This window comes from Amphiura filiformis, chromosome 19 (genome assembly GCF_039555335.1).
Source record: "Amphiura filiformis chromosome 19, Afil_fr2py, whole genome shotgun sequence".
NCBI lineage: Eukaryota > Metazoa > Echinodermata > Ophiuroidea > Amphilepidida > Amphiuridae > Amphiura > Amphiura filiformis.
Window position 1 is genome coordinate 7815734 of NC_092646.1, and position 14053 is coordinate 7829786.

Here is a 14053-nt window from a genome sequence, read left to right on the forward strand (position 1 = left end):
ATTTCAAATTTAAACCTAAAAAATCACTCATTTTTGAAACCGGACGTTGTTCAAATTTGCGCCAAAACTTCAGCTCTGAAATAAAATATTGGGATTTTTCTCAGATTCCTTCATGTAGACACTTGCCAGAAGCAAATGAGCTGAAAACGGGCGAATTTTGACAATTATCTTTTGAAAATAAAGCCACAACAAGCTCAAATAGGCCTAAGCGGTGGACTATTTTAACCGAATTTCACTGGTACATAAATCGTGGAGTGATTTGGTGGTGCGCCCTCTGAAAAGATTTGAAGAATAGAAGGCTGACGTTGCGCCAAAACATGTGGGCCTATTTAATGATATATGAACTACCACTCATGTTCTTGTCAGCGCTACAGTGCAAAACTTCTCTTTAACATTACATTCAAACTGAGACATTGTAAATTGGAACTGACACCAATTTTTTTCAATTGTGGAGCACCAATACATATCAACATTATTTCCCTAATGTGTTAGCAACACATATCCAAAATTTTAACGAAATCCGTTGATAGTACTTTTAATTAGCTTTCCAAAATGAAGTGAATTTAAAACATCAGTGATGTACCACTTTTTGGCTTATACCATTAGTAGCATGTACGCGTCATTGATACTGATGCCACCAATTGAACGAGAAGATTTGCCTCTTCATTTTGCATACCACTTTGTCCAATTTCTTTTTCTCATTTCTTCACAAAAAAAAAAAAAAAAATGCAATGGGTGTAGTACCCCCTTAAGACTGACATGGAACAGGGATGTGAGAGTCAGTTTCAGCAGTCAACTGTTTCGCAACCAGACCCCTTCAAGTTCAAGTCATCTGTCCTACAAGACCCAGCTCTAAACAAAAATTACTATACCTCATAAATATTTATTAGGTAATCCAGACATCTTATTGGTTAATAACGCCAGCGTCCGAGTACGGTATTTTGACTACTTCCCCGGCCCCGCGCCTGTGCAATTACGCTGCACGCGGGGAAGTAGTAAAAACTTCCGCACCCCTACTACCACACGGTATCTCGACCCCGCGCGTCACCGTTCCTTCAAACGTGGCATTATGCTACACAATGGCGATTCTGCAGATGCGTTTATCGTGAAAATGGCGTCTGCTGCGGTTCTTTTGCCGAGATTACCGATGGATAATAACACGCGAATTTGACGTTTTATGAAACAAATGTTATTTATGGAATATTAAAAGGAAAATTAGAATAATATAGGTCAAAATGTGAATTGATGAAACAGAAATCCTCCAATAAAATCAGGTAAGCAAAATATTAAGCTTATTTTACCATGCCGGCCGGCACGTTGACTGGTGTGTGTTTTGACTTTTGTTTACAATTTTACCCTGATAGTGAAAATATTTATGAGGTATAGTAAAACAAATACAACATGTTTCATTTCGGGAAGTAGTCAAAACTACTGGTCCCTCGGTGTTGGATGATTTGACTACAAATCATCCAACACCTCGGGACCAGTAGTTTTGACTACTTCCCCTCAAAACATGTTGTATTTGTATATCGACCCTCGCGACTGCAAGCCTCCAGTTTAAACTTCTTCAAGGAGATTTTTGGAAGGTACCAAGTACCAAAACATGCAAAATGAAGAGGTGCTCCTACACAAAACGAGGAATTTCCAATTCGAAAACAAAACCATGGCGGCGCCCGTATCGGCTACATCTGTCTAGGGACGGAACGTTACTATTTAGCTTCATAGTAGACGCTTTCGTATCGGCTTGTGTGTTTTGATGCTCTGAAATAAGATGTAAGTAAAACGGGAATTAAGGCAATAAAAACCAGTATTTTGCTTTAAAATGTATTTGGATTTTGACCATCCTTCTGATACTTGAGTGTTTGGACAAGCGGAATTAGACGTTCGCTTTTCGAATTTCGTATCTCTGTCTTTGTTCGTTGGTATGGTTGGAAAGGTATAACCCCGGGGGGGGTACTCAGTACAAATGACCATACGGGGACGTGCCGCAAACATGGGTAGCATTTTCAGCCTTCTGGTATATCAATGACCCCATTTTCAAAGCCTATTTTGGTATATGAATGGGTCCTTTTTTTCAAAATTTTCTCAATTTTTTCGAAAAACAGCCCAATTTTTCCTTAAATCTAGCCAAAATTTTCTCAATTTTCCCAAAATTTTGGGAAAATTTGTAAAAATTAAGACAATTTTGGGTAAATTCGGCCGAAAATTTTGACTTTTGGTATATCAATGGGTCCAAATTTCTTGAAAATTTGGTATATTTATGGGTCTACTTCCAAAATCTCAATGCACGTCCCTACCAAAACCAAACTTGAGTACCCCGAGGGTATAACGTTGAGGAGATAGGAACATGCAGTCATAGACCTTAAAGGGGTATTTCGTGATCCACAGCCTCATCCCCCCACTTTTCTCAAAAAAAGTTGAGATTTTTATATCACTGGAAACCTCTGGCTACATAATGTTTATGTATATACAAAATATTTCTTGCAGAATTAGTGAAATTTGAATTTGAAAACGAAATTACAACGCATTGTCTATGGAGCAGTGTAATACACATAATCATGCATAACTCGCAAACGCATAAAATCGGAATCAACTGAAATTTTGGGAATAAGCTTTTTTTTCGTGGATATGTACTGAAAATGTCATTAAAAGAGGATGCTAGGATCACAAAATCCTCCTTTAAGCATCATATAGAGTGTATGCAATAAACCCAAGCGGAACGAGAGTTGCTAAGTATAAACCGCTACCCGAACCATAAACACTGCACATGCATGATCAGACAACAAGTGTTCAATTTCCCCATAGCTTCCCACGTTGTACACATGTCAGTCGAATTTGGCGGTGTTGGTTTGTTTGCCCTCCAAGTTATAGCATTGTTCACTTTGTGTTGAACATTGTACGTGGGCCTCACTGTAATAACTCAAAGAACTGTGATCATCATTTCAAGAGGTCACTCTCCCGATTAAGCTAAACAACCTATGTGGAGGAATTTTATGCATGAGCAATCACATCAATGACGTACATGTAGTAATGAATACCCTCTATTTCGAGGCGTGGAAAGACACCAAATTGGTGTCGTATGACCTTTGACATTCTTTTGTGGCGAGTGACATGGTCTTTCAATTCACGCCGAGTGTCCTTGACAGGCGTGACTATGCTTCAGTGGTCATGAAAGAATTCAAAAGATAACCTCTGCCCCAATAATCCCGAGCTATTGTCTGAAACTGCTCCTCGGAAGATGTATCATAAAAACTCAGTCTTATGATAGTCATGTATTAAACGACCAAAAGATAAATTACTGACTATCATTGAAGATGTGAGTTCCGCAGTCTAATGAACATGTGCCGAACATCCGGGACCTACTCTGCCATTTTGGCTGAGTAACGGTACATGAACACGGTCTTTTGTGCCTATGTAAATTAGTCATTGTGTAAAGCTGTGTTTATAGTATGGCCACACGTTTTGAACTCGCCACCCAAAAATGGTGGTGTTGTTACGCTTTTCCAAATCGAGACTCGTTCAAATTGTTATATCTCTGCTTAAACAAAAGGTATTGAAGTGTGTTTGGTGTCATTTTGTAGCTATATAAGTGCCCTAACAGACCTCCAAAGGAGAATTGTTTATCAGCTAAGATAGTGGAGTTAGAGTTGTTTGAGTTCAGAATGACCGAGGTGGTGGATGAGGCGGTGGCGGATGAGGCGGTGGCGGTATGTGCAAAGTCTATGGGAAATAAAGATTTTGTGTGTGTGCGTTGAATCAACTGATCATATCTTTGCATCCATATGGGCTACAGACATGGTTAAGAGCTCTTTTGAAAGATTATTAATTCTGCTAATTGTTTTTAATCATTTTTAACTCTTTATGATTGGTTTAGTCTATAAAATGCAAACTTTTATGTACAAAACTACCCGTTTTCATATTAAACACTGTAGTAAGCAATGCGGATGTCTTCAAAATCTAAAAGTTGCTGTAAATATTTAATTACTGATCCTATCATAGTCAAAGTTTACATTTTCTGAGAGGAAATTTGATGAGGAATCTAAATATGGACTTACTTTTTTTGTATGGGTTAGGGGTAAAATGTTTCAGTTCAAAATATGTTGAATTGTAAAAAATTTGAACATATTTTGGGACACCCTGTATTCGAGATTACCAAACAGCTGTGATTTTTTTTTTTTCAGAGTCAGTAGGCTCCCCCTATATAACCTATAACCAAATCAATGTTGTTTACTTTCAGTTTATAACTGCAAGTTAGTAATAAGCAATGCATTAAATGACCCATTTTTTGATTGGATTTTTTTTATTCCACCCTGTATAACTTCAAGGTCACCCTGTACAGTGAGTTGAAATGTGTATATTTAAATTGCTTTTGCCTTCAGCTTTCCAAAAATGTATACTTTTGCTAGTTTAGGGTTGATAGTTGTGGAGATATTCTAATTTGAAACTTGATTGGTGTAAAAATTCATAATATTTTTGATGTAGGCCCTAACGCTAAGGGTGGCGAGTTCAAAACACGTGGCCGTATACCCGGCATGGGTTACTCATCATCAGACTGAATCATTGTCGTTAACTGCACAAGTTATGTGTGCAATTCTAGAGAACGTTGACTGACAGAGGGTGTCAATATAGCCTTAGGCCTATATTAGGCCTACGTGTCGCTTTTGAAAAACAGCGAATCATGCGCATGCTCAGCTCAGCAAATACAACAGCGATTTAGTACACTGATCATGCGTGCGATTCAGGTTTCTGCAAAAGCGATTGAGTATAAATGCATCTTTAGAAATGAGCGGCGATTGTGTGTTCTCAAGTGGGTTTTATCATGTTAATTATACACACATTTGTATTGGTTCGATCAAGCATTGAAATGCTTTCATTTTTTGTACTGGATCGTTCAAGCATTCCCAACAAATTTGTCAATATAAGTGCCTCTGGCCCTAGTGGAAGTAAAAACGGATATTATGGCCAGAGTTCTAGGGCTAAGCGGAATGGTCTTTTGTCTACCTCTCTGTTTGTAAACAGACGAGGAGGTCGAAATTGTCATCCTCCCCGAATAGGAAAGTTGGCGTAATAGCATGGCACTACGTTCAGCCAGGTATGATAGGTGAATTCAAATTTGCCATCAAACCACATCATTTTATAATTTATATATCACATTACAGCCCTTGAGTGAAAGCCAAAACTGAAAACCGTTGTGTCATAGGCTTTCCGAAGCAAAGTAATAAAATGATGTGGTTTGATCATGGCAAATTTGAATCCACCTTTCATTACAGGATGTTGTATAACATTTAAACATTAGTATTTCTTTTCCGTGAAATGTACTTGAACTTTTACTTTTGCTCGAGAAACACTAACACTAACCCTAACATGGACCCAGCTTTTTGGGATCGGAAGTCAAAGAAGATCCGAAAAAGTCAAAGAGAAGAAGAATTTTTGACTTGGCACCCCCGGGATTCGAACCTTTGACCTCCCGCATGCCAAGCACAGAGATGTCACATTTCGGATTTATCCGGATTTCCGGATTAAAAAAAAAAAAAATTTAAATTTTTTTTCCCGCTTTGCAGTGGCCCTATTGTCTTATCTGTCTGCTTCACATATATCAACATCAGCCATATTGTCCATGTAATAAAGCCAAAAAAGAGTGTCTCTTGTACATAAAAGTATAGGAAACGGAAAACTTTAAAGCATGTTTTATGGAAGAAGGAAGCACTTTTTATTAAAAGTGTAGAACAAGCCAGGAGCTTTGAACTGTTCTTTTTACCCTCTGAAATGGCCTTTACTGTGGTGCTAAATGTGCAGAAACCATCTGGCTTCGGGGGCTTTGCCCCCTCGACCCCTACCAGGGCTTCGCCCCTGGACCACACCAGGGGCCCTCGACCGTGTTGCGCGAGAGCTGCGCTCGCTACGCCTCGCAAGTTCAGGATTTTTTGGGTCAGCCTGTGACATCTCTGCAAGCACACCATCACGGACCGGTAGCTACACGGGTTATTGCTGCCCGCCAGCAATTCCGTCTTGCATATAACACTTAGGGTGATTAAGTCGCCATGAGACCCTGGGATTCATGCATGCGCAGAATTTTTCATCGTAAGATTTTGTAAGATTTTTGGGTGTTAGGGCTAATGAGTATGCCTACCCTGAGATAACCCCCTTTTATTTAACTTCACATACCGGATCCGCACAACAAGCATGTACCTTGGATCTCCAAGTCAAATGCTCGAACAAGTGTCCCCTTTTATTTTTGAGCTGAGCAACTGAAGTAAAGCAAAGAATTGGAATTTTACTGGCACAGTACCAGCCCCATGGTACCAGCGCAGATCATCTCACCAGTCCAATGTGTGTCACTCCGCAGTTCCAATAGTGGTCAGTGGGTCACCCATCTTTCGCAGTTGATGGGTTCTTAAATTTGTAAATGCTTCACCACCCTCTGGGTTTTTTTTGCGAACAATTTTATCACGAGGCCATGAGTGTAGTTTTGTAGCAAGACACAAGAGCCGTCTGAATTTGGTTGGAATGTGTGATTTTTTTTGCAAAATGGCACCGGCTATAGACGAATCCAAATTCACACATTCCTACACCTGACTAGCAGCCTTTAGTTGGGTCCCGTCGGCTACAATGCACCTAAAATGTAAAATGATTAGGCCTTGGTGGAAATTTTAAACTGCATTCCATCACCCGTTTTACTCCTTCCGCGAAAAAACAGGTAGACAAAAGAATGATTAAAGTTTACAACAACAAAATACAGTTCCCTTCGGCAAAGCACACAGCTTCTACATGGTCTATTCGCTGTTGGAGTGACATAATAATCGGATTAACTACACGCGGTATCTATGCATTGGACCATGTCATTCTGATCACTCGCACCTGTACGAAAGTATCTTTGAAAAAAGCGGTATTGTATTCAATCTATGATTACAGACATACACAGGTGATGAGTGCAACCTGCTTGTAGTGCTTGCTATGTCACCATGCTATGCATGCCATACTAGGCCGACACGACATCCAGTCGGATTTCAGATCAGGCGTATAAATATGACCGAACGTCCCGAAGGTCCATCATGCCCATGGCCAATTATAATTTTCCCCACCTGTTGTCAATTACAAGAATATCTTGATTATCAGGCTTCAGGAAACCACCGAAAATACAGAAAAAAATTAATAAAAATGAACAATTATCATCACTTCTCTGAAAAAATGCTAACAATCATAAACTTATAGGCCTATATTTACAATTATTTATTTGGGGGGGGGGGGCGGTCTTTAATACTTTCCAACAAATTATCTATAAAAACATTGGAAATATTTCCAATTCCTGCATGCAAATTGATCAACCATGGCAGTTTCATACACCATATCAAACCATATCAAACGCTACAAATGGATGTACTTGTGAACAAAAGGACTATGTATGAATAGATGCGACGGGATTACCTGCGGAATTATCTCTATTGTATATTATTCTATTAACCCTTGCATCTTCTCTAGGTGTTAGGCGGCTTTTATTTGCACATTTGGGCACTCAAAACACCAGGTTGGTGCTTGTGGGGATCCGAAAATGGCAGACCAAATCCTGACCATGACTTGGCTTGTTGGATTTGTCCATAGTACAGCGTGAATGCACATTAACAGCGTCACAGTAGATGAAAAAGAGGTACTAGAACCATACTTCTAAATGAGGGAGGGATGAGAGGGAGTGGGTCAAGGTCACTGAGGTCATCCAGGGGTCATCTGAGGTCAAATAAGTAAAAAGTGTCGTATGTGCATGAAACTTGGTGAGTACAGTCAACATTTAAAGCCAAATTTTTGTAAGGTCATTTTGAGGTCACCATGGGTCATCTGAGGTTAAATTAGTAAAAACTGACGGATGGGCATGAAACTTGGTGGGTACAGTCTACATTTAAAGCCACATTTTTGGAAGGTCATTTCGAGGTCACCAGGGGTCATCTAAGGTCAAATTAGTAAAAACTGTTGGATGGGCATGAAACCTTGAGGGTACAGTCTACATTTAGAGCCAAATTTTTGGAAGGTCATTTCGGGGTCACCAGGGGTCATCTGAGGTACAACTTTACTGACCGCCCAGCCAGGGGGATCGTGTGGTTCGAGAACCGCCTATTTTTTTGACTGGGTTTGCAGCATTCCAATTAATTCCACACTATTAGAGGTATATACAACAGTAATATGAATAATGTGGAGGTTAAAGGTTTGTTTGAGGTGTATTAACCAAGTACTACAAAATACTACTTGATATATGCGCTGTTCGTGCGTGCATCCCACGTGGTGTGATGACGCAATCGCCCTAAGTGATATAGGCATGGTTTCGCTGGCCAGCGAAGCCCAAGACCTGTGGCAAGGTGTCGCCGACCCAGTGCTTGGCATGCAAAGGGTCTCGGGATCGAATCCCAAATTTAACATGTAGTTTGAAAACTATCAGAATGTAATTAACATTAATCTATGTTGTAACCTTTCAGATATTTCGATCCACTAAGGTTGGACCAGGATTATTAAACTGAAGGCAGTGAAGATTGTGTTCTTGAATTGATTGCTGCTTCACTTTCATCTTTGCAAGTCAAGAATTGACAGAATTGACTTCCATGGTAGGTGTCAGGTATACACAGTAACTTGATCTACATCTTTGAATGTTGTTCGGTCTTCCCAAGATGGCAATGAAACTTTTAAAGCCATTTTCATGTGAATTTTGCAACCTGAAGCATTATTCATTGGAAAAATTCAAAACCCATGTTAGCAGACATCTGATTAAATATGTGCGGGCTCGCAGATGCCGAAGTGTGATTTGTCAGAAAAGTTTGTCAAAAAACGGTGAGCTGGAAAGGCATTTGAATAATCACAGGCAGCTATGGTATCAATGGAATAACATTAAAGAGAAACCCTATCACTGCAAGTACTGTCAGAAATATTTTCCCCCAAAAACCAGCCGAGAAAACCACATCAGGATTCACACTGAGAAGTCATATCAATGTGAATATTGTCAGAAGTGTTTTGGTGGAAGCAGTATCCTCACACACCACACCAGAACTCATACCAAAGGGAAGCCCTATCAGTGTGAGTATTGCCAGAAATGTTTTACAAAGAATAGTAGTCTGACAGTGCACATCAGAACTCATACCAAAGAGAAACCATATCAGTGCGAGTATTGCAAGAAATGTTTTACACAGAATAGTCATCTAACAGGACACATCAGAACTCATACCAAAGAGAAACCCTATCAGTGTGAGTATTGCCAGAAATGTTTTACACAGAGAAGTGATCTGACAAAACACACCAAAACTCATACCAAGGAAAAACCCTACCAGTGTGAGTATTGCCAGAAATGTTTTACAATGAATAGTAAACTGACAAGACACATCAGAACTCATACCAAAGAGAAGCCCTATGAGTGTGAGTATTGCCAGAAATGTTTTACAAAGAATAGTGATCTGAAAAGACACAACAGAACACATACCAAAGAGAAACCCTATCAGTGTGAGTATTGCCAGAAATGTTTTACACAGAATAGTCATCTAACAGAACACATCAGAACTCATACCAAAGAGAAACCCTATCAGTGTGAGTATTGCAAGAAATGTTTTACATGGAGAAGTGACCTGACAAGACACAGCAGAACTCATACCAAAAAGAAACCCTACCAGTGTGAGTATTGCCAGAAATGTTTTACAATGAATAATAAACTGAAAAGACACATCAGAACTCATACCAAAGAGAAACCCTACCAGTGTGAGTATTGCCAGAAATGTTGTACACAGATTAGTGATCTGACAAGACACATCAGAACTCATACCAAAATAAAACCCTATCATTGTGAGTATTGCCAGAAATGTTTTACACGGAATAATTACTTGACAAGACACATCAACAAAACTCATACCAAAAAGACCCCCATGAGTATTGCCAGAAATGTTTTACACTGAATATTAATCTGACAGCACACATCAGCAACAACACGCCACGAAACTGGTCTCCGACCATCTATGAAAATTACCATTTAAACAAGATATATTTATTCTTCAATCTGTATTTAAAGATCTAAGTTCTCGTCATAATATTTGATTTTCTTGCTGACAACGTCAACGATGACTACTAAAAAACTACTGTTGGACCAGGATTATTAAACTGAAGGCAGTGAAGATTGTGTTCTTGAATTGATTGCTGCTTCACTTTCATCTTTGCAAGTCAAGAATTGACAGAATTGACTTCCATGGTAGGTGTCAGGTAATGGTATACACAGTAACTTGATCTACATCTTTGAATGTTGTTGGGTCTTCCCAAGATGGCAATGAAACTTTTAAAGCCATTTTCATGTGAATTTTGCAACCTGAAGCATTATTCATTGAAAAAATTCAAAACCCATGTTAGCAGACATCTGATTAAATATGCGGGCTCGCAGATGCCGAAGTGTGATTTGTCAGAAAAGTTTGTCAAAAAACGGTGAGCTGGAAAGGCATTTGAATAATCACAGGCAGCTATGGTATCAATGGAATAACATTAAAGAGAAACCCTATCACTGCAAGTACTGTCAGAAATATTTTCCCCAAAAAACCAGCCGAGAAAACCACATCAGGATTCACACTGAGAAGTCATATCAATGTGAATATTGTCAGAAGTGTTTTGGTGGAAGCAGTATCCTCACACACCACACCAGAACTCATACCAAAGAGAAGCCCTATCAGTGTGAGTATTGCCAGAAATGTTTTACAAAGAATAGTAGTCTGACAGTGCACATCAGAACTCATACCAAAGAGAAACCCTATCAGTGTGAGTATTGCAAGAAATGTTTTACACAGAATAGTCATCTAACAGGACACATCAGAACTCATACCAAAGAGAAACCCTATCAGTGTGAGTATTGCCAGAAATGTTTTACACAGAGAAGTGATCTGACAAAACACACCAAAACTCATACCAAGGAAAAACCCTACCAGTGTGAGTATTGCCAGAAATGTTTTACAATGAATAGTAAACTGACAAGACACATCAGAACTCATACCAAAGAGAAGCCCTATGAGTGTGAGTATTGCCAGAAATGTTTTACAAAGAATAGTGATCTGAAAAGACACACCAGAACTCATACCAAAGAGAAACCCTGTCAGTGTGAGTATTGCCAGAAATGTTTTACACAGAATAGTCATCTAACAGAACACATCAGAACTCATACCAAAGAGAAACCCTATCAGTGTGAGTATTGCAAGAAATGTTTTACATGGAGAAGTGACCTGACAAGACACAGCAGAACTCATACCAAAAAGAAACCCTACCAGTGTGAGTATTGCCAGAAATGTTTTACAATGAATAATAAACTGAAAAGACACATCAGAACTCATACCAAAGAGAACCCCTACCAGTGTGAGTATTGCCAGAAATGTTGTACACAGATTAGTGATCTGACAAGACACATCAGAACTCATACCAAAATAAAACCCTATCATTGTGAGTATTGCCAGAAATGTTTTACACGGAATAATTACTTGACAAGACACATCAACAAAACTCATACCAAAAAGACCCCCAAGAGTATTGCCAGAAATGTTTTACACTGAATATTAATCTGACAGCACACATCAGCAACAACACGCCACGAAACTGGTCTCCGACCATCTATGAAAATTACCATTTAAACAAGATATATTTATTCTTCAATCTGTATTTAAAGATCTAAGTTCTCGTCATAATATTTGATTTTCTTGCTGACAACGTCAACGATGACTACTAAAAAACTACTGTCAAAACTCTTACCACTGAATAAACAGTGAATAGGCTATTAAAAATTAGAATTAAACAGGCCAGAAGCACGTTTTTAAACTTCAAATAATAGGTCATGTCATCAACGTTTTAGCAGGCAACATATCAATTTTTCTTTGTCAGGGCTTTTCTTTAATTTAGTTATCTTTGAGCACTATTGGGTTCTCTGTGCTTATTGCTGGATGTAATAATAAATAATTGGAATCCTAATTATCCTACAGTATCAGCATCCAAAAAGAAAGTCTGGCAGCCCAAAGCCTTGAATCATACCCTTCTTACAAGTTGCTAAGATAAGAATATATTTCTTGATATTTGTTTGTAGATATCACACACTTGCGATGGAGACGACTTGCAAGTTACAAACTTTCTGCTGTCATTACTGCCAACGTTGGTGGCACTGTTTTGATCAGTACAGAAAACACAAAAGAAGACACCAGACAAGGTATATGCATCGAGGGATATTTCTTATGCAGATACAGCAAAGTGCTAGTAATATACCAATTCAGTGCACTCATCAGACACCATTGCAGTGCATGGAATGTGGCAAGTGTTTTAGATCGAAGGCAGAATTGACAAGACACACAATATATCATACAGCTTGTGATAAACCATTCCAGTGCACAGAATGTGGCAAGTATTTTGCAAGGAAAGCACATTTGACACAACACAAACTCATTCACATTGGTCATAAGCCATTCCACTGCATAGAGTATGATAAGTGTTTTTCAAGGAAAGGCGATATGACACAACACAAACTCATTCACGCTGGTGAAAAACCATTTCAATGCATGGAATGTGGCAAGTGTTTTACAAGGAAAAGTAATTTGACACAACACAAACACATTCATACTGGTGGAAAACCATTTCGATGCATGGAATGTGGCAAGTGTTTTAGATTGAGCAAAGAATTGATACAACACAATTATGAAGTTCACACTGGCGACAAACCATTTCAATGCATGGAATGTGACAAGTGTTTTAGATCAAACACAGAATTGACACAACACACAATAGTTCACACTGGTGATAAACCATTTCAATGTACTGAGTGTGATAAGGGTTTTACAAGGAAAGCAGATTTGACACGACACAAACTCATTCACACTGGTGATAAGCCATTCCAGTGCCCAGAGTGTGGCAAATATTTTACAAGGAAAACAAGTTTGACACAACACAAAAGCATTCACGCTGGTGAAAAACCATTTCGATGCATGGAATGTGGCAAGTGTTTTAGATCAAAGACAGATTTGACACGACACACATTAGTTCACACTGGTGATAAACCATTTCGATGCATAGAGTGTGGCAAGTATTTTGCAAGGAAATCACATTTAACACGACACAAACTTATTCACACGGGTATTAAACCAATCCAGTGATTCACAGAGTGTGGCAAGAGTTTTGCAAGGAAAGAAGATTTGACAAAACACAAAAGCATTCACGCTGGTGGTAAATCATTTCAATGCATGATGTGGCTCGTGCATTAGATGCGTCAACATCAGCGCACGTGCATTATTTTGTCTAATTTATCTCCCATCAAGTAAAAGCGTTCATTAACCTATAATTGAAGACAGAATTGACATGACACATAATAGTTCACACTGGTGATAAACCATTTTAATGCACTGTTTTGCAAGGAAATCACATTTGACAGGACACAAACTCATAAAGTCATTCACGCTGGTGATAAACCATTTCAGTGCACTGGTGGCAAGTGTTTTGCAAGGAAAGAAGATTTTACAAAACACAAGCTCATTCACACTGGTGATAAACCATTTTTGTGCACAGCATGTGGCAAGTGTTTTAGAACAATGACAGAATGTACACGACACAATTACGAAGTTCCCACTGGCGACAAACCATTTCAATGCATGGAATGTGGCAAGTGTTTTAGATCGAAGACAGAATTGACACAACACACAATAGTTCACACTGGTGATAAACCATTTCAATGTACTGAGTGTGATAAGTGTTTTGCAAGGAAAGCAGATTTGACACGACACAAACTCATTCACACTGGTGATAAACCATTCCAGTGCACAGAGTGTGGCAATTATTTTACAAGGAAATCAAGTTTGACAGAACGCAAGCGCATTCACACTGGTGAAAATCCATTTCGATGTGGCAAGTGTGGCAAGTATTTTAGATCGAAGACAGAATTGACTCGACACACAATAGTTCACACTGGTGATAAACCAGTTCAATGTGCTGAGTGTGATAAATCGGAAATCGCCTTTCACACAACATTCAAACTCATTCACACTGGCGAAAAACCAGTCCAGTCCATGAATGTGGCAAGTGTTTT

At 39.0% G+C, this 14053-nt stretch overlaps 1 protein-coding gene across 1 annotated transcript; it reads left to right on the forward strand.

Annotated features, from left to right (window-relative positions):
- The first annotated feature begins 1649 nt into the window (after positions 1 to 1649).
- LOC140140357 (uncharacterized) lies at positions 1650 to 13409 on the forward strand. The gene is made up of 4 exons (XM_072162117.1): positions 1650 to 1773; positions 8463 to 9908; positions 10386 to 11352; positions 12013 to 13409. Exons 2-4 carry the CDS (start codon positions 8631 to 8633, stop codon positions 13125 to 13127), a joined length of 3360 nt encoding a protein of 1119 aa, XP_072018218.1. The 5' UTR covers positions 1650 to 1773; positions 8463 to 8630; the 3' UTR covers positions 13128 to 13409.
- Positions 13410 to 14053: the final 644 nt, after the last annotated feature.

Bases quoted from the DNA above. Each gene is read 5' to 3' on its own strand.
- LOC140140357 (XM_072162117.1), top strand. From the start codon at position 8,631: ATGTTGTTCGGTCTTCCCAAGATGGCAATGAAACTTTTAAAGCCATTT. The intron at 9,909-10,385 runs GTTTTACACTGA...TGATTAAATATG, and splicing joins CCATGAGTATTGCCAGAAAT to CGGGCTCGCAGATGCCGAAG. The intron at 11,353-12,012 runs GTGAGTATTGCC...CAAAGCCTTGAA, and splicing joins CAAAGAGAACCCCTACCAGT to TCATACCCTTCTTACAAGTT.